Source organism: Dermacentor andersoni, chromosome 1, assembly GCF_023375885.2.
Source record: "Dermacentor andersoni chromosome 1, qqDerAnde1_hic_scaffold, whole genome shotgun sequence".
NCBI classification, from domain to species: domain Eukaryota; kingdom Metazoa; phylum Arthropoda; class Arachnida; order Ixodida; family Ixodidae; genus Dermacentor; species Dermacentor andersoni.
Window position 1 is genome coordinate 91596569 of NC_092814.1, and position 21263 is coordinate 91617831.

Consider the following 21263-nt stretch of genomic DNA (forward strand, 5'->3'; position numbering starts at 1 on the left):
GCGATGCCCGTGTAGCGCCCGTTTTGACACGTCGCGATTACGGCGAGTGGAGACGTCCATACTCGCGAGGTGCAAAGAGCCAAGCAGACGACATGAGCGGTGGACCAATGGCGAACCGCCCTGGAGTCACGTCGCGGGTTGGGCCAATCGCAGACTCCGGCACGACCTTCAATTATTTGCTTTTTGTGCGCTTGTTTCTGTATGGAGGAGATAGCTGAAGCGGCAAACTTGAAGAAATGCGCTTTCCTACGAGACCAAGATGGCAGCGCTTGGTCGCGACGTTCCGGAGATATTGTGGCTTGAAAAACGCTGTTCTTTCTTGATTTCCGCGAGATTTTCAGCCAGCTTGGTTGATAAAACGAATTCTTTAGAGCACTTCTAAGTGGTTTACAGTATGATATTTGGGTATCAGATAGAAAAAGGGTTATAGAAACTGAAAATGTGATTTTAAAAAAAATCGATTTTTTGGCAATATTTCGCGATGCGAAAGCCGCGTCCCCCCTTAAGCAGTGCTACCGTTTAATACATACTTTTTCCAAGCTCCAGTCAACTACGGTTTAACGAGGTTTCACTGTATATCCGAACGACCTGATCGGCATCTCACCGCTTATAAGCAAGTCTCTTTGTGCCAGATAATTAGCAAACAAAAATTTGCGCATAGTATTATTAAAAGCTAATTTAAACCTCAGAATTCAAGAGCAGTGGCACAATTTCATATAGTATAGAGCGCTGTGGAGAAATTCAAGGTTGTATTTCCCTTTTTATTGTCTGCTATCAACTTCACAGATATGACAGTTATCTCTGATAGTACTGTATCTACTCGCATAATGATAGCACTTTTTTTTTTAATTGATGCAAATTCAGGGGTGTAATCATTAAGCGGGTTAAATTTCCTGCAAAAAACAATGATCCTGCATTTGCTGCGGGATGACAACAGGTCAACAAACAGGTGGCTGCCGCTGTAACAGTGTGGGACACCAAAACAAAAATGGTGGCCGGCGGAGCACGCCGAACGCGCTGAACATGATTTTTTTTCTTTTTGTGAGTACATTGCACGCATTGAAACAGTTTTTTCCCAATTCATAATGAATAATATTGTTAATATCGACAAGTTTACGGCAATAATGTAGCCAAGTTGACTTTGAGGAGACCTGGCTACGTGGGAGCACATTATTTACAAGGGCAAACAAAAATGCTGGCATTGCCACAGTTGATGAGCCACAGGTTTACAGTTGGTGACTACAAAACATGGAAACCTGTCACTGATATCCCAGTCCATCAAAACTTTCCGACACTGACATAAAGGACAGGTAGGAAATTTTTTTAAACGCATCGATTGTACGCAAACTTGTATTTTTCTTTTCATTGCATTGAATCAATCAATGAGGGTATACTTTGCCTTCAGCACTGAGCAGATGATTCACTGTGGAGGAAAGACAATATCTGCAAGCTCTCACTCCTGAACAGCTGATGCTAGCTGTAGATTCCATTTCACTGTCAACATACCCTAATACCTCGTTAATTTGGATTTCACGGAACCAGAAGAAATGTCCGAATTAACCATTGTATCAATAGAAAGAAACCCCCAAATACGTACTGCATCAACACACATTTATTGAAGAGATCGGCAAATCCTGCTTCTATTTTGCACAAATTCCATGCACAAGCTGTAACGACTGATTATCGCTCGCAGTGGCGAAGAACTCACGACTTCGTTTGCAGTGCAGCCGCATCACGCGCGATCCGAGACATGATTTTGACTACCGTGCACACATCGATCACTTTTACACGAATGGGCTGGGTGCCTACAGGTCCTCCATCCATCACAATGTAGCTGGTGCTCTTCATCTTAGACAGCTTTGCCCAGAGTCAAAACGAAACTACGGCTGCTATCGACATGATCATGGACGCGATCTTGCGGTTCTGAAGGCACCCGGCCGATGCACACAGCCGATGCATGCACAGAGTCAAAAAAAAAAAAAGAAAAAAAAACTACCATTTGCTGCAAGAAGTGCAGACGAAACCACAGTCACTATTGACACGATCATAGATGGCAATTACACAGCTATACAGGCACGTGGCTGATGTGGTAGGTAAATGCAGGAAAAGGCTTTAAAGGCACCAAGAGGGACAAAGAGTTCCAGCGTTGCTGTCATTCACATACGATTTCCGCTGATGGCTATGGCGATGCAAACTCTGCTGCTTTGTTTCGGTTGGATGCCAGAACAGTTTGCGGCGCTCCGCATTCGCTGAGCTCCAAGAGTCGTCCAAATTAGCCAATGTTCAGCTAAATATGTGCAAATTAAAGTTTCATGGCATTAAATAACGGATACGCCAGCTGGGACCAGGGGTTAGGCCCAAATTATCTGATATTCTTAATTAACGAGAACTGAATTAACAAAATTTTACTGTATTGTGAGACAGAATAGTGAAAGTGGTGTGGCAGACCCATGCAGGCATAGGTCTCCATAAGCTTCGTTGTTGTGACTAAGGTGGCTGTGAGCAGAGTTCTATGCAAATTTTTTCAGTACGTTATAGCTTTGTTCGATTCAGAGAAAGGTGCACGGCACCACAAACGAAAAGGTGCAGCGGGTGCCGGGCTGCACCCACTCGCTGCAAGGTTCAAGGGTGCAGTGCACCGCGGCGGCACCTTGCCTTGCACCCCGTTCAATCGAGCACGGGGGTGCAGGGTGCACTGCTGCACCTCGGGGAATCGAGGGACTAGGTGCAGTGCACTATGAGTAGGTGCAGAAGGTGCAGAGAAACTTGGCTGAATCGAATAGACCTTATGAGTTGTGGATGTAGTTTTAAGGTGAAATGCATGTCACCCACATAGTAGGCCCAGGTTCAAGTCCTGGGTAAGGCAAGATTTCTTTATAAACCATAGTTGATGATACAGCCCACGTTGTATCCAAAAAAGCATTAATGGCTACTCACTCAGGAACATGGATGCAGCGGTATAATTTGGCACCTTTGGTTTCACGTAAGTTTCCATGCTAGTTTAACATGCTCACATGAACATGCGTATGCATACTCTGCCAGACAGCACCTTACAACAGGCACTAAACACTCGCAAAGCTGCAAAACAAACTCGCCTCCAAGGCTGGGCACAACGTTGGAAAAGCTGGTTCCTTGAGCAGGAGGTGGTGGCCCAGCTGAACCAGCCGCACTTGGAGGTGCCCCAAAAAGCTTGGCTGGTGAGCCTGGTGTAGCGAATGAGCTGCCAAATAGTGGTGGTCCACCTCCCACACCAAGCGGTGGGGCTTGTGCTGCAGCTGGGCCACTCATGGACAGGCTTCCCAAGGAGCTAAGGACTTCCAGCTGTTGCTGCTGTTGCTGCTGCTGTTGCTGTTGTTGCTGCTGCTGCTGCAAAGTATGTATTTTCTCACAGCAGCACAAAACAGGCACACCAAAACCAAGTACACTCAAATGCTCATGCTCATATTATGCTGACGAACCAATTATTAAAGCTAGACTCGTGCAAATGTCAATTTATTGGTACAGAGTGAACAGTAAGTTTGTACTTTCACAACAAATCAAGAAAAAAAAAAGGGGGGGGGGGGGTGTGAAGGATGTCCTTTACTTGCAAAGATGGAAACAGTTCCCTCTCTGGTACAGGATCATTTTCCAAGTGGTCTAACTCAGATATTTTCATGTAAAAATGCAACGTGAACATCTACAGCAGCAGCAATACAGTGAACACGTTTAGAGACTTTCGCTCAGTGCTGCGTTTCTATTTACTTGACATTCCACAGTAGTTGAGGCGATGGACACGTTTCACGTTTACCTCTAGCGTGCGTTTGCGATGCACCTCCCATGCACTTTGAGTGTGCATTGCAAGTAGTTTTGATTGTGTTGTGCAAATTCAGCTCTCTGTCTTGTGCTTACAAACCACTTCTATAAGCCTCAGTTATGCTCACAATCACAGCGCTGATCATCAATGAGCTACTCGATGAGCTGAAAACTTCTTGCTATGGTTGCTGCCCACTAATATGCCAGCAAGAGGCAAATTTTTGTCGCAGCCATATTGCCTTGGCTGTTAAACTAACCAGCGCAGCATTGCCAGAAGTTGCTGGCCAATACCTCCGTTACAAGATGCCTTCTTTGTTTGTTCTCTCATATGAGCAGCAGTTCCTGCAGTTCAAGGGAGTTGCAAAGAGACTTCGATCGCAGCCGACCCAACTTCCAGGGGACTCGGGAAGTTCCATTTTCTTTATAAGGCAACGTTTTGCTCCAAAAAGAAACTTTCTTACTTCAACTCAGATGCGCAGAAACATATCATTTACATACATTTTAAATGTCTGCATACTGTCGGCATCCCACACTTGTCGCTTCTGTGATGTTAGCAGACTTGACAGTAACCTTGCAAGAAACAGTGATTTAGTTAACTATCAACTGTTCACTGCCATCTGCATTTGCAGCCAGCACGGGTTGAGAGGAGAGGCTTGGAACCAAGTTTTTGGCTCCCACAGCAGGCATCAAGTAAAGGATGCAGTTATTACTACAGCATAAGCAACGGTTTGGTGCCGAGTCAACCCTTCACAGAGGCCTGATTTAATGGGTAAATTTAGTATTCCTGCAGGGACCCCCATTAGGTGTCATGAAAAATGAAACATACTAGACATGTGGGCCTGTGTTTACAAGGCAGTATTGACGACAATGATGATTTGTGGTGGATACCCACTGCGCGAATTTCATTAAAGCCAGGCATGGTCTAGAAATCCCACATTAAATACATGCTCAAAGGGGGCCCTGAGCCACCTTTTATCAAAGTGGAGAAATACATTTGAAGCTAAAATATGTTATTTCAGAAATACTTTGACGCAAAAAGTACTTCAACACATTAGGCAGAAGCAGAGTTATTGGCAATCAAACACGTCCTTCATGGCACTTCCACTCCTTCAATGATCAGCACTGGAAGGCTACAGTGGAGCGGGGTGTGCCCACAACACTCCGCCTACTGAATGTCACCATGGCACACAGTTCAAATTTGATTTTGGATGTTCATAAAGACGCCACTACGTCAGATTATGGCGCCTACAACACACACAAAACGTAACTCAAGAGTGGTCCTCAGCGAGCCACAGTGCGCTCAGCCAGTGGACCCGTGACGGCACCCCATGGTGGTTGCGGTAGCTAGTAGCTACGCTATGTAGAAAACCACAGCTACATGCAACTGTGGTGCGTATGCACAGCGTGTGCTTTGTGCACGACAGGGCTTGAGTGCATGCTCGCACACATATGCTCCAGTCTGATCACACTAAGTGGTATGGGCCAGCTTTGCCCTTCACCAGATTGACCGATGGACAGACGGCACATCGAAATGCCTCTTTTGAAGCGCTATCAATAAGCCTGCCAAGGCAGACTAACCAGAGTGGCCAGGAGTGAGCACACGCAAGCGTGAGTGTGATCTGACCTTAAGTCTCTTACGGTTCGAGCCTAGTTGAGCGTTCAAAGCTAGTCGAAATTAGCAGGACCAAACAGCTAAGACACCAATGAGCAGAGTTAAATTCCTACGCAGGTGGCTGCGGCCGAGTGTGAACAGACGATAGTCTGCTTCTTCCTGAAGTATGTAATTATTATCGAGATTCAAAAGCAGATTTTTGCAAAGCCTGTTCATTTTTCGGCCTCTTCATTAAACTGAGTCAATAAATATACAGTAATGGTAGGAAGAAGCACATTGATCCAAACACTTTTCTTGATTGATTGATGTCAGCTATTGGCCAATAGCAGCCACGTACGGGAATCCGCTATTTTATGAAATAAAGCATTCAGAAAAGAATGAGGAGCAGGCTTCTGTTAAAAAGAACATTTGAGAGAAAGCCAACCTTGCGCTCCGCTTGCGAGCTCTACGCAGCGTGTTTGGCTGAGATGTTCACAGGAGCATGTGCTATTTGCGGACCATTTTTTCAACAAGCCCGAGGAGTGGTTCAGGACTCCTTTTAACTTTAAGAACCATAAAAGCATGACATGCAGCAAAATCCATATACAGTCAACTCCCAATAATTGAAAGTCGCTTATTTGGAATATTCAGTTAAATCGAAGTGAAGGACTGATCCCATAGGTTTTGCATGCAATCCTATAGAAAAAATTTCTCAATAATTCGAAGTTAAAAGGCCATAATATCGGCCAATTAGAAGCTATTTTTTAGTCAAGAGCCACGAGGCAACAGTAATAATTGAATAAGATGCGCGAGTTTTCAAGTGCCAAAACAGCTCCGTGTACCACACTGGCATCATCGCCATTGCAGCTGTCCGCAGCGCCTCAGCTCATCGAACAGCAAGATTGTTCAGCCAATGCTGGCAAGTCTTTTTCCTTATCTTCCATTGAGTGTGTCAGCTGTGCATTGGGTTTATTCCTTATGTGGTTCAACGCTTAGGATTTTGAGCATTGTTGTGACATCTGCCAATGGCAACTCCTGGCTCCTATCGCACGCTTGACCTAGCGACGAAAAGTTCAGGACTTGAAATAGGTTGACAAGGGAAGCAACACCAAGAAAAACATTGCACAGAAGCACGACATTAAATTAACACGCTCTAAAACCATCAGGACAAGCGCTCGATACTGGATGCTTTAGAGAATCACAAATTCAATATGTCTTAGAAGCGAGTGAACACCAGTGCCTACCTATAGTTAAAGAAGGCGCACTGCTGCTTTGGATAAGAGAAGCATAGAGCAACAACTTTTCCCTCAGCAGTGAGGTCATTGCAGTGAAAGCTTTATCACTCGCAGCAATATGTTGGATCAACAACTTCATTTCTTCTGATGGATGGCTGACACGCTTCATTGTCATGACCAAATTTTCAAAAATGTGTGAGGAGAGGAGGCATCAGTCAACCAGGAAACATGCACAACGCGGAAAGCAGGAAAGCTTTGAGAGTACCTGAATGACTATCAACCGGAATATTGCGCAAGCCCAGAAATCAACCAGAAGACATTTTTAACACACACGAGAATGCAGTTTTTTATCGGCTGCTACCAGAGAAGACTGACATTCAAAGACGACAACTATGCTGCAGGCAAACAGAGCAAAGAAAGGGTATCAGTTATCGCAGCAAACACGACTGGAACTGAACGATGTCACCTGCTTGCGATTGGGAAGGCCACTAAGCCTACATGTTTTAAAGGCATGAAGATGCTTCCTGTGGACTAGGCATTGAGGAATGCGTGGATGACGTCCAACATATTTGGGGATTGCATCACAGAACTGAATTGTAAGTTCGCGTCATTAAGCCGCAAGATGTGCAGTATTCACAAGAATGCACCAGCCTTGAGTGCCACCCATCTAGCACACTTACCTGCAAACATGACACTAGTGTTGCAACCCATGAACCAGGGCATAATCAAACGTGTAAAAGTCTCGTACAGGCAGCATCTCTGAGCCCATGATTTTGTGCATGGACAACTCAAGATACGAGGCGAGTCTACACAGTGCTATCCACATGCTACCGCAAGCTTGGGGAAAGCACAAACAAGCAAGCTTGACAACAGTGATTTTTGCGCCACTCTCAGCGACATCCATTTCTAAGAGTAAGTTGCTGGGAAAGCACAGTCGAAACATGCAATATACTGAAGAACAGCGAACTGGTGCAGTTTATTGAGCCCTATGAATCCATTCACGAAAGTGACGTCGATGACGACATTGTAAACAAGCCACAACAGAGGGCTGCCAATGCAGCTGTGGGCCTTGCTCTCGCACAGCGATTTTTTGCTGGTAAATATATTGCGGAAGAAACACTTGGGCATGTCTACTGCTTGCAATACTTGCTTTTCGCAGCTAGATTCGGCTAGCAGAAGCAGACCAAATTGACAGACATTTTCCTCAAATAGCAGCTTTGAGACTAATAAAGGTGCAGTTATTTTTGTGTGTGTGCTCATTGTTCAATTGGAAGTTCGTTTATTTCAAAGTTTCTTTGCAGTCCCCATGAACTTCATTTTAAGGTACGAAGATACTTTTGGAATAATGTTGCATTTTTTCAATTTTATGTTTATGCAACCACATGCCACTCCTCTACCTACTGCAAAAAGAGTCATGGCTTTACTTTGTGTCATTCAAAAGTTACAGGCTAACTTTTAGAGAACTGTAAATGAGAACTTTCGGTTTTACATTTTTTTACTTTACTTTTTAGAATGACAATATGTAAGTTGGGTATTATTTTTACTTACACCAATTATATGATGTGAAAAACGTAATAGTTTACAATATTTTGGCAATATTTTGCTTAAAGCTCCCATAAGGAAGTGCTTAGGTGAGCTGATTTGGCAATACATGTATGAATCATCCGCATTCCAGAAGTGCTGGGAATAAAAGTGGATAGAAGCATTTACTGGTCAGCAATCGAGATAAGCAAGAGACAGATCGAAGTATTGATAGGAAAAAAAAAATGAAAGAGTGAAAGAACCACAGTCATTACAGGCACTGGTAACTGCACAATATATATACATAGTTTTAGTGAAGAAAGAAGAGGTCACAGAAAGATGGGCAAAATGCTAGACTGTGATATCTGACGTACTTAACTGTACATAACTCCAGTATATAACCAAATGTATGCAATTCCCCAAATACACATCAGATTCTTTATTCTAGTTTATTGCACCGCTCATAGGTAGCTCTACACATACTCCGAAGGAAAATAGAGGAATTGGTTTCAAAGGTATGAATGCTTGTGAAGGGACAAATTTGGGATTTTTAAAGGAACACATTGAAATAAAAAAATTGCAAAGCCTTTTTTCAGAACTTTCAATGTAGAACTAGCATTAAAATGGTCTTCCTCACAAAGGACAGCAGTATGTACCATAATTTTAGGAACTAAAACATTTTTGTCTGCCACGTGTCCTCATACTAAGTCAACTATAGATGTCTCGAGTTAACCAAGAGCACATTAAGTTTCAACATTCCTAGAACTATGCATGCACAATACTTACAGGAGCCTGAGATGGATTGAGGCTAGCCGCTGAAAATGCCGGCTCCAAGCCCCTAGGTGTTTTGACGACACCTGGTGGTGGTTGGCGTGGCTTGTTCAGCAGAATACTACAATTTCCTGACATGGTCAAGATGGTTTCCGAAAGTTCCTGACTGACACTGCTGCAACAAAGAACATGCACTCATTCAACCATGTAGAGCAATAACTAAGGAAATTTAAATGTTAAGATTGCCTAGCACGACACTTATGCAGATTCAAATACTCGCGTGAAGACAACTTTTTGTTACTGACACAGTCGAACCCATTTATAACAAACTTGACAGTTCTGCTAAAAGTGGTCTTTGTATCAGTAGTGCGTAATATGTGGACTCGGCACAAGAAGTGACCGCACTGAAGCTGGCATCATAATTTGACAGCACCTTGGTCCAAAAACCAGATTTTCAGTGTCATTTTTGTTCCCAGTATGTTCCCGCACCTAGCTGCTAATTTCTGTTAGAAACATCCATCTAAAAAGTCAAATGTGACGTAATAGCTCTTTCAAAAAGGTGCCTGGTTCTGATGATCTGTCATTTCGAAACTGCAAGCGCAGCTGGCATTTTTTACTCGAGAGCTTGCGATACTTTACTACCAGCGGGACGCCAGCATATTCTGCACATCATATCGAAGCATTCTCGTTGGCTGGAACGTAAATTTCAGAAACTACTGCAGCACGCCACCATTCTGCGAAGGTCTCGAGCATTGTGATCTCAGCATTACGACTGCACGTCAGTCACACTAGAGCCGTTAAATAATGTTATGTCGCTTCAGGCAAAGGAAATGCAATGTTCAAAAGGTAGAACATCACCGTGAACCGTTATCAGCAATCAGCAATGCGTAAACGAAGCGTCGCTGAACAGTGATCTTGATGATGTCATTGTAACCGCGGATGCTTTGGAACATTTGCATGGCGGCAGTGAATTGGGCCGCATGAATACTGACAGCAACGACAGGAATGCTTGAACGGCCGTTGTTCCCATGGTGGAAGGACATAGATGGCCATACCAAATCGCTGAAATAGGCATAATGCATGTGGTGCCACACAGGCAATTGTGAAAAAACGAGAGTGCCGCTGTCGTGGCATCCGATATTGCACTGGCGCACAAGCTATGCTGTTGATGCTGTACACCTCATCCCCCTGGCTGGCGGCGTGCCTAAAAGCAAGTGACCTTCATGGCTTACGAAACCCGCACGCAGCTGTCGCTTGCATATCTCGAACACTGTATCACCGTCTCGGTTTGACTGGAGTGGGGCACCCTGTCAAGTGCCCAGTTTGGTCACGCTTCTGTGTTTTTGTACTTTGAATGGGCCCTCTTTTTACTATGACCGGCTTCGAAGCATTCATTGTAACTGTCCAGCGATTTAAAGAATGTTACCATATAGACTCTTGTGAGGGCTCCAGCCCCAATTTGGGAGCCAAAAATTTCAGAAAAATAAAAACAAAAGACCAACAGAGAAGCAATTGTGTTCGATACCCCGATGCCGCGCAAGCGCATCGGTGAATTTTTGTGCACTGCGTATTTCCGCATGCTGCCACGAGAAGGCGAGAGCTGTGCGTTGATCTTCGATGCAGTGGATCTGGGGTGGGCACAAGTCGCTGGCTGCGCCATCACCATTTTGACCACAACGTTTGGTCCCATCTAAGAGCCGCAAGCTCATCAAAATTTTGAAAAAAAAAAAAAAAAAAAAAAAAGAAGTGCAGTCCTTACACGTATTTACACAATATATTTGGAAGCAGTTTCAATAAGCAGGAACAGAAAATTGCAAGTGTACTGAATTGTGGTGGTTATAACTGATAGATCATTATAAGTGGGTTCGACTATACACTGAAATTGAACCACTTTCCCCTTGAAATGCAAGAGTTCCAAGACCGATTCAAATATATAATAAACTGCAATGCAGCAGCAAAACTATGACACTTTTGACAGTGACGAGCATAACAGACATGTTCACTGTCACACAAGTAGCTATTACTGAGCAATGGTGTCATTTGTGGACAGTAAGATAGGAACTTTATAGGAATAATTGCTGCAGAATGCACTCATCAAGAATGAACCTTTTTACTTCATTATGTGCATCCACCAGCAATAAAGAAGACTGTTTTGCAAGATTATAATTAAATGACTACCAACAGATTTCTTAAGTAATAGAAATATTGACGTAATAGTTCTGGACATCCACCCGTTCGTAGCAATTGCTACGAACGGGTGGATGTCCGATTTTCCCTTCTTTAATAGAAATATTACCCCACATCTCTAGCACACAAAATAATGACACTTAGCGAGTATGCAGGTCGGGTAACAATGTACAGTAGAACTTTGTTCATATATTTTAGAAAAATACTCTAGAGATATCATTACCCACAAAATGTACGATCGAAGTCATTAAAAAATTTGACAGACTTAACTGTTTTTGACATCTAGGTACATACTGCGAAGCGTTGTGCAAACCATCGCAGCTCGAGATGCCGACCCATGCTGAGTGGTTCGAGACTCTCACTGTTTTGGGGGCCTTCAGCAAGCTTAAGTTTGCACTACTTGAATCCAGCTAATGTCAGCAGCTTCTTCAAGTGAGACATTTCCGCAAGAAGTTTGACATGACCACTCAGCGTGAATCGCTGCCACCCGAGGAACCCAAGATGCAATGCACACTGTTTTCTTACTGTCTAGTGTGACAGGAAGGTGAAACCGTGGCATCACATTTGGGTTATCGCCTATTAAAAAAGAGTGCACTATGCTTCCAATGGCACTGAAATAGGAAACAGTGCGCGCTGGCGCTTTCACGCGACACAATTGGGCGAGTATTGCTTGGAGCCTCGTGCCTTTTCTGGTTTACATGGGAGCTATCAGTTTGAAAACCTATCATACAATCAGAGTAGGTGATTTATGCAACGTTGGTACCAAAAAGTAATGTTCTATGGGAACGTATGAACTGGCAAAAAAAAAAAAAAAAAGTAACTGCATTTGACCATTTTTGTTTTCTCAATCATGAATGTTGGCGCACATGGAAATCATACATAACAGGATCAACAAGGTCCTACTATACATTTTTATTACTAATGTTGGTCTCATAATGCTGAACCAAATGTTTTCAGTACGATTTCATTTTCATTTCTTTTGCTCTTAATCACTGGCTTGGATGTGGCTTGGACAAAACTACATCATTATCGCTGGGATTGGAAATTCGGCCCACTGGGTAATAAAATAAAATAGGAAAAATTAGATACGTTACAAAACAAAGGCACTGCTTTTATCAGCATTTTAGTGACATCATGACACAGAAAAATTTACTGAATGTGTTGCAATAAACCCATATAGGACTATGTTAAGCACGACTGCAAAATTTGTTCGAGATATTCACAACAGTGTATGCTATAATCGAACTGTTTTTTACTAAGCCTGAGGAGTGACTGAGAACCCCTTTAACAGTAAAATCTATTTTCCAGAGGCAGAGGTGTTGAAACACACCAATTGCAAAAACAATGCTACCAGAAAATGTGCTTTTCTGCCAATTTTTTTAACTGCTATCTAGTGAACAACCCAACAGGTCCAATGTAGCCTTTACCAGTCCTTTCAAATCTAGCCCTGCCCAGGGGACTGCTTTCCAGTCTCAGTCAAGGTTCATTCAGGTCCATAGTGAAGACAATGTTAACTCCTGGCAAACAACATTGAGTAAATACCAGTACTCCGAATCCGAACATGGTAGATGGTAAAGCAAGATTGGCAAACATGACACAGATGCCTTATAAACACACTCTTGGCAAATTATTCAACACTTACCCTGCATACTGCTGGAGACAGGACAGCATAGTAGCCAGTGTTTCAGTTGGTAGTTGAGCACTTTTTGGCAAGTTCTCCTCCTTGACTATGCCACCCATAATCTGGGGACACCTACGCTTCAGAAAATTGACACAGGCTTGAATGAATGCCTCCTGTAAAAGAAAATGGGAGAAAAAATTTAGTAAGTCAATAGCACGAAGAACAGGTATGCAATGCTGTAAAAATAATGTGAAAATGACAATAGCTTTAGAAGTATAAAAAAAGAACTGAAGGCAAAAATTGTGTAAGACTATTCACAGGTCAGTATTATTAAATAGGAAATGTGCAAGTTGTACCAAGGAAACAGCCTTCTACAGTGAACCCTTGTTAAACCGTACTTGGCCGGAGCTCAGAAAAGTATCTACAGTGAAACCTTGTTAAACTGTACTTGGCCAGAGCTTGGAAAAAGTATGTACTAAATGGCAGTATTGTTTAACTGAAATAATGCCAGATCGCCCACTTACCTGTCAAAAACAGAACTACGAGAGAGTGTGACAATAGGGCCGAAAACATGCAGTATTTATTCAATTCGCTCAGCAAGAGTGTCATTTTCATTTGATGCTGCTGCGAGCCAGCAACGACGACGGTGGTGGTGGCCTCAAACTCACTTAAGGGGGGACACTGCTATTAAATTAATGTTCATCATCTTTTTCCATCAATATTAATGAAACTTTCCAGTCTTGTTAAGGTTCTTGTGCTGATTTCAAATATGTAATTATTTTTCCAATAGGCCATTTAGTTCTGAAGATAAATGAAATTCATTGTCCATTGTTCGCGGAAACAATAGAAAAAGAACTGCGCTACAAAAATTCATATTGGCACACGCCAAGGTACTAGAAAACATAACACAATGGTAGGAATACTTTTTTGATATATTAAATATTAGTAATTTTATAGCAATTCAATCTTCACTGTTCCAATTGTGGGTGCCCTATTATCTGATCTAAAGCAGAACTGAAAAATTTTAAAGCATAAATTCCAAAATCTGTTCCTACCCCTGTGTGCTTTGTACACTCAGCTACGAGCCACAACAAAAATTATGCCTCTACCTGCCTTGAAGGCAGAGATATGGTTGCTGCAATTCAGCAAGAAGTCAAAAATCTGTGTTTTGAGAAAACGAGAAAAAAGAAGTGAAGTCACTTTTAATCAAAAGTGCAGAAAAAATTGTGCACTATTTCGCAGTGAAAGTGGCTAAAAGCCACCAGAAATGTAGTCACTTTGACTACGGCCACCCAAATGGCGTTTCCTGAAAGAATTCTGCATGTCCGTAGTGGTCTTGCGCTTTTTTGCAGATGCAACTGCTCGACGGCGGTCCTTCTCCAACATGAGTTTCATGCTGGGTATACCAGGGTTGAGGTGCAGCTCTTTCAATATTGCTGCAGAGGTCGTCTCACAGCCAGCATTGAATTTCATGACTGCCTCAGCTACTGCAGCTTGCACGGTGAACAGTGAAGCATGCTGTTCCTTTGGAGCCAGTGCCCATATCAGGGAGTGGAGAGACTCATTGCTGTTCTGAGTACTGCCCCGTAGGCACCGCTCAAGGAGCTTTTCATCAGACAGGCGCTCATAAATGGGCAACAGGGCTTCACAGACATGAGGAGGCAAATTGTAGCGGTGCTTAGGGGCTGCTTCACCCTTAGCGCTTGCTGCATTTTGCCGGCACCACGAGCTTGGTCCTGGTGGACAGTAGCTGTGGTCCGATATCAAGTCATTTGATGTTTTTGGTGGTGATAAGTTGCCATCACATCCCTTTTCATTCCTTGCACATCACCCTTGTGAGTCTTCAGGGCCCAGCCATAATATCGTGTCAGCTTCGCGACTAAGTCGTTAGTTAGTTTGCCTTTACCACCAAGGCTCTCCAATCCAGGTCCCTTATGCTTTGCGATAAGGTTTCGCAAGCTTGCGCCCATACGTTTCTGTACGTGGCTTGTACAGTCTTCCTTTTCCACTGAAATTTATCCATACACTCTGGCTTCCTGCAGCGCAAGGAAAGCGCGACTGTCACCATCTGAGAGTAGGGTGGTGTACCTCAGGTTATACCGTTGCAGTGACCTTTGGAAAAGGATGAGGGCAGTTTCAACTTCCATTTCACCGGCCTTCTTGGAGGTGTTTTTCTGACAGGCATGGCTCTCCTTCCAAGCTTTATAACTCGGGTCATTATCCTTTGGCCCACGCTCACAACCAGCGCAGAAGTTGCTGAGCACCACATAGTCGATGACTAGCCCCGTAAACAGCTCTATGACGGCGCCTACGCCAATGTGAGACGAGTGGCTGCGCGTCATCCAGGAACCGTCGTATGACACGGCAATATTTCCAGATTTCCAAGCTCCGATTCGTCGTACAGTTGCCGAACCGATTGCGCGCACAGTGCCGTCTGCTTCTCGGCAGCAAGTGCCGCCGCGGGTGCCAACTTCCTTTTCACATACTGCTGCCACGTTTTCGTATGAAGACCACCGTGGGAGATGTTCATTGTGGCAAGAACATCGTTCAGCGCCGTTCGCCGATTCCCGGTGGCTTGCATCGCGCACGCGGCAAGAACGTTCACAACAAACGGGTTGCACTTCTGGTTACCGTTCACGCGGGGCGAGCTCCACGCCGACGCGATATCACCGCAACATGCACACGCGATAACAATCTTTATGGCAAGGCCATATTCTCGTTCGCGTTTGCCTACTGTGACGCTACCGCCGCACACCTTGCACTTCACAAACGACATCAGTTCGTTCACGCCGTCCAAACAAACGATAGCGAAGCCTACCTCCACGTCGACTGGTGCGGCCGCAACGTCGTCGGCGTGAGCGAGGGAATCCAACTTCAGTTTTGTTGCTGGCGTTGAAGCAAGGACTTGAAGTTTTCTTTTGGCATTCATATCCCTCTGCAGCAAATCCGCATGTTGCAACATTGCAGTGTCATGCCGAACGCGGCCGCTGTCCGTAACAACTTCACTCGTTGGTGAGCTGGCTAGGCCTACTTTGGCGCCGTCCGCGGCTTGGGCAACATTTGCGGTTGGCGGCGGGCTATTCTCGATGTTTTCCGAAGGAACAGAGCGCTTCTGGAAGTTATAAGTTGTTCGCTTCTTCTTTTTGCCGAACTTGTTCCTCGTGGCGAACTTCCCCAGTGGATTGGACATAGTTCCGCACTTGTCACGAACGTACGACTGAGAACACAGAGACGCTCCGTCGCGTCGCCTGCGGAGTGGAGCAGACGACGGGAACCTCACGCAGCCAACCACAGCACGCGTTTTTGGTCACGTGCGCTAGTCAACGAATCGGATCGCGCGTTCGGACTTCTTTTTCTTCCCGGATTTCAACGTCACTGGCGAACCGACGGAGTCACTTTTGGCGGGAAATTAAAGAAGGAAGGCTCCTCTTTCCGACGATACCAAGATGGCTGTGATCGCGCGCATAGAAAAAGAGCTAAGCGCCGCGATAAAAAGGGCTGTTTTTGCGCGGAATTCAGCTCACAGTGATGTTATAAATTGATATTGCGGACGAAATACTCTTCCCCGAGATTCGAAACTTAGTGAATTAAAGGAATATTAGCTGTAGATATTGAAAATCTCATTTTCAAAAAATCGATTTTTTCGCGGCAAAGAGCCGTGTCCCCCCTTAAAGGGACACTAAAGGTTACCAGAAACTCAAGTTAAAGTGGTAGAGCAATGTTCTAGAACATCTAAGGCGTCAATTTAATCGCGAACAGAGCTTTAGTAACCGAGAAATTGAGGTAAATGCATGACACGATTTGAGACCCCCCAGCGACATTCCGGTACTAGCCCGATGACGAAAGGACTCCTCATAATTTGTGTTACTAATACTCAACTACTCGTATTAAAAATATCATTTCATTCGATTATAAGACTGAAAAAAATGCTACTTGTCTACGTCTATTCGACTCTAAGAAAAAATAACATTTTGACGTTACCCTTCAGTAATATGGGTGTTCGAAAGGTTTCGTTTTCGCTCGACTCTGCGCGCTCGACTCTGCGCCGCGCACGCTTTGGAGTTTCAGTACTTTCGTTATCGCGTCGTGCTGTGAGGGTTCTGCTGGCTCGCGACACTTTCATTTGGAACAAGCAGCGAGAATGCCACGTCCATGTGATGTCGTGGGAAGCCCTTGTTGCTTTCCCGCTCCGGAGAGCCGGTGTCGAGGCCGCCATCGTAGTACGCAACGACGCCGGCAGTGCGAGCCCTCAGCAGCAGGTCGCGCTCGTCGGTGCTCAAATCGCTGAAGTTGAGCCCACCATCGCGAGCCAATCTGTCGGTGTCAGGGTCCATAGCGACGAGCGTCGAAGTTTGCGCCATAGAATGAAGTACCAGCTTATGGGCGTCTTGCGCTGGAGTTTGAGGTATAGTAGCGGCGCCTGGTGGCGGTGCGGGAAACGACATCTGGGTCGCGCCAGCTTGGGTCGTATTGAGCCCTGGCTGTGGCGAAGCACGTTTCTAGGCCGAGTTTTGCGTCGATTCGCACTTTTTTATGCCCTGTTGCGAGTGCGAAAAGGCTCTTCACTTCTCACAGATCACGCCGACCACGCTGCGAGCTCGCCGCAGCCTATAGTTTAACGAAAACGGACTCTCCGTGTGCCGTGGGACGTAATGTGGGACGTAATTCGTTTCTCCTTCCGCTAGCCACCATACTCCCGCTTTCGCTCTGCTGTCGGCTCTGTCTTGGCTCTGTTTCTGGCCGCGCGTTTGCGTTTTGCGCAGAAAAGCCGTAGCGCCGTCTGCGGACGCCGTTCTACTCACCGTTGGCGCAACGTCACTATGAGACCATGATGTCAGTACTCCTCGATCGGAGGGCGGGCGATTTGAACTGCGCTAGCGGTACGCGGACGCTTCAGAACGCATTTTCTCTTAAAATAAGTCTCTCCTTGGCACGAAACAAGCGTTTCGAGGTTTCTGTGATGGTATTTCAACAGTCCACGTTGACTTAATATTAACCTTTAGTGTCCCTTTAAGCTACGAGCCAGCTTTTCCGCCAGCCCCCTCTTCTCTGTAAACACCCACATGAGGCTGACATAACGCGCAGCATCTGCAAACGTAGGGCCTGAATCGTCCCTCCTTTTGCTTTCTGTCGTCCTCATCACTGTCGTTAGGCGACACTTCATCAATAACAGAGGCAACGATGGCAAAAAGTCGAACCTCGTAGCCCATGTATTTTTGTGGTTGCAGCAGCAGCATTGCCGAGCAACTTCTCCTTCAGATTCCAAATGCCACACACCGTATTCAACGATAGATCCCTCTCGCGTATCAGCACAGACTTCTTCGTGCCATGTTCGAAAGCACGAACTATGTCCAATCTTTCTTCTATGCTCCGCACCCGGTTTTTGTCCTAGCTTGCACGACAACACGGGCCACAACGCTCTCCACCTCTGGCATGGTGCCAAAATGATGATGTGGCTTCACCCTTGGAAGCGCCCTCTAAGTTTGTGCCGCCGTGATTTTGCGACACGAAGTGGAAACACTACACGTTAACCGATACGTACGCAATAAGCTGGAATGGTTTATGCGGATACAAAACACATTATGTTCAATGACCCCTGAGTTGGGGATTTGACTTAACTACTTTTGAAACGAAACTACTACTTAAGCGGGTACAATTTAACAAGGTTTTACTGTATAAACCCCCCCAAAAATATGAAAAAATGCTGTCAGTATCACTTGTAAAACCAGAGAGCTACAATTTGGACAAATCATCCTCGTAACAGTTTGTCAAGACTAATGAATGATGATAAAAACTTAAATTGCAATTGAACATGAGAACCAAAATAGATTAAATTTAATGGACTCTTCTATAGCAAAACTTCCGGTTGCTAACCCTTTAAACTGTTGTCATTAATTTTTGCAGGAGTTTGGCAACCTCTCTGCGCAAAATGTGTCGGAGTACGATCTTCAAGATCATCGGCATAGTGCCAATGTACCTCGCTTGTGCCCTTTTCTCAGGCAGCCTAAGTTAAAGAAGATGCTTATGATCTTTCGAGTGCTGCAAATGACATGAAGCCTAACAGGAGCCAAAACATTAACCATGATAAGAGAAGAGATTTGTGTTATTGTGCAGTACCACCAACTAGCCCTATCCCATCGTTCTATAGGCATACAATCTTCAATCAATTTTTTTTACACACCACATGAATTTTCATCTCATATGGCAGACGCTGGAAAATGTTCAATTATCACATACCATTCTAGTCAGGCTCCACAGGTGTTTTCTAGTGTTCATTTAAATGTCGCACCATACATCCACAGGGAGCCCAGAGCTAGTAAAGAAAGCCACTTGTAAATAGGCGAGGTCACATACCTTGTGCTCAAAGATTTTGTCATTGAGCCACTTGTCAAGCTTGAGGTATTCTCTGCGTGAGGCCAAGCAAGCCAAGTCAATCACCAGAGGAAAAGAGTTGCTGCTCAGTAGCACAGAGAGGGCCTTCAGGTCTTGAGCAACGTCCAGAATTCGAGAGAGGCGTCCTTGCTCGCTCTCTCCACCACGCATGTACCAGTCGGCCATGGTGTGCATGATCAAGGGCCGAACCACACTGGCATGGTTCTATTACAAAAATTAAAAAGCAAGACAAAAATGAACAACGATGGCATATAACAGCAGGAATCAGCATGGCACTATTCAAACATTAATTAGGCGTGAAATAAAAATTGTTTTGCAGACATTTTGGGAGTAAAGTTGATCTTTAGCATATACTATAAGTAGGGCCCTTTAGGGTAAAACCTGATAACTTCCATATTTTTGCACCCAAAGAAACATTTATGAAAATCGGGGCAAAGTGAATTTCTCCCTAAGTTTGCCTTTTCATTAAGAATAATAATAAATGCAGGCATTAGAAAACTAATGAATGGTGCCCAATCTTTGCGAGTAATATGTTGAGATATATCATTATAATAGTATATAAATATGGTATATGCCTCATTCTCGCTGAACACAAGTGAAAACCGGCACATATATAAACCAAGATTCAGTTCCTACTGGTCTTAAGCGAACTAAGGTGTTTTTTTTTTTTTTAGTAGAGTTTCATGAATATGACAAGGATACATTGCATTGCATTTCCCACATATTGCATACATGTAAACAGCAGTAATGTGCTGGTATACAAATTAAACCCAGTTCTTACGTTGCTCTTCATTGCGACCAGTAGCTGCGACATTAATAGAATGTTTACCCAACTATGTTACGTTCAAAGAAGGGTGGCTGATTAGTCTAGATGGTATTCCATTAATTTTGTGTCGGGACTTATACTAGAAACCAGTAAACAATGACAACAGATAAGGACGAAAGGACCAACAGGTCTAGGATGGACGTAGAGATGCTCCCAATGCATATGATAATGTACAAGGGCTTGACAAGGAAAAGCATCACACCTTATCAAAGCACGACCTGTACACCACAATTTTTTGTTTTTTTCTTTTGTTGAAAAGGTAGAGTACAGAGAAGGGATTAAAAACCAGTCCATATGTTTTTTTGTTAATTTGGTTTCATTTAAATGCATTAATAATGCCCGACAACAAGGATTTCTTGAAATCAGTTCGTTGCATGATATGCGAGAAGCTCTCTTTGCCCTTACATGTTCTTGAAAGTGATTTTACTAGTTGGAATAAGACGTTTGTGCCCAAATGGAGACTACGGCTTGTGTTAATTGCCTTTAAAAGTTCCCAGAAAAATCCAGAGCTTTTGGCTCACAGGAAACAAAACACAGAATTTCTTCCCGGTTACCCTTTTTAAGTATGACACCAGATTTTTAGCCCCCATATTTGAAAAGATCTAAAACCCTAAAACAAAGGACCCCAATTATAAGACAATTCAAGCACACATTTGGAGCAGGTTAGGCAGACGCATGTTTTAAAAGAGGGTACCCACAATTAATTCAAAGATTAACCAGTGACGTCGCAACAGCTGTGCATTTAGCTAGGCATGAAAATGTTTACACAATCTAGAGCAGATATTTTCCATACTATCACAATGTTCAAGCATTTATTAGAAATTTTTATGTTCTAGTGCAACACTTCTGTTATGAAAATAAAATATATCAGTAAAGTTCAGTTTATAATACGTCACAGGACATGAGAAGATACTTGTCTTTTTTTTTTTATGAAACACGAGAAAATGTTTCCAAGTTCTTACTGTAAACTATTTTAAAATGCTACTACGTGTAGATATTTATGAACTGATTATGTTTCAGTGAAAGTTGCCACTGGTAGGTAGTGCCCTGCTGACATTGCATTGCAACCAATTTTGTAAATATTCTCTAACCATATCATGTGCAACTCAACCAATCAGGTTCTGTAGCACAAGAAAATCAGAAAACAGCAACAGCATGGCATCATTGGAAGCATTTAGCAATAGATGAATGCAACCTCTGGTTAATACCGAAACAATGATCTTTCCTGTAATACACATGTAGACTGGGGGGACAGAATTCCAAAGCAGTTGGCCCTCACTATAAAACAGAATTTTTCGTGTGCTTGGTTGCTACATTTTAAGCGCT

At 43.9% G+C, this 21263-nt stretch overlaps 1 protein-coding gene across 4 annotated transcripts in view; it reads right to left on the reverse strand.

Annotated features, from left to right (window-relative positions):
* The window catches only part of Not1 (CCR4-NOT transcription complex subunit 1), a 122591-nt gene that overhangs the window by 61920 nt on the left and 39408 nt on the right, over window positions 1–21263 (reverse strand). For 2 of the 4 annotated variants that reach the window (XM_050191829.3, XM_055061773.2), the window contains exons 13-16: window positions 19073–19315; window positions 12740–12891; window positions 8926–9085; window positions 3096–3366 (exon numbers count right to left, since the gene is read on the reverse strand). In XM_050191829.3, coding sequence (XP_050047786.2) covers window positions 3096–3366; window positions 8926–9085; window positions 12740–12891; window positions 19073–19315 — 826 coding nt within the window. The remainder of the gene's footprint in view (window positions 1–3095; window positions 3367–8925; window positions 9086–12739; window positions 12892–19072; window positions 19316–21263) is intronic. The other 2 variants (XM_055061772.2, XM_055061771.2) reach the window with 2 other exon arrangements.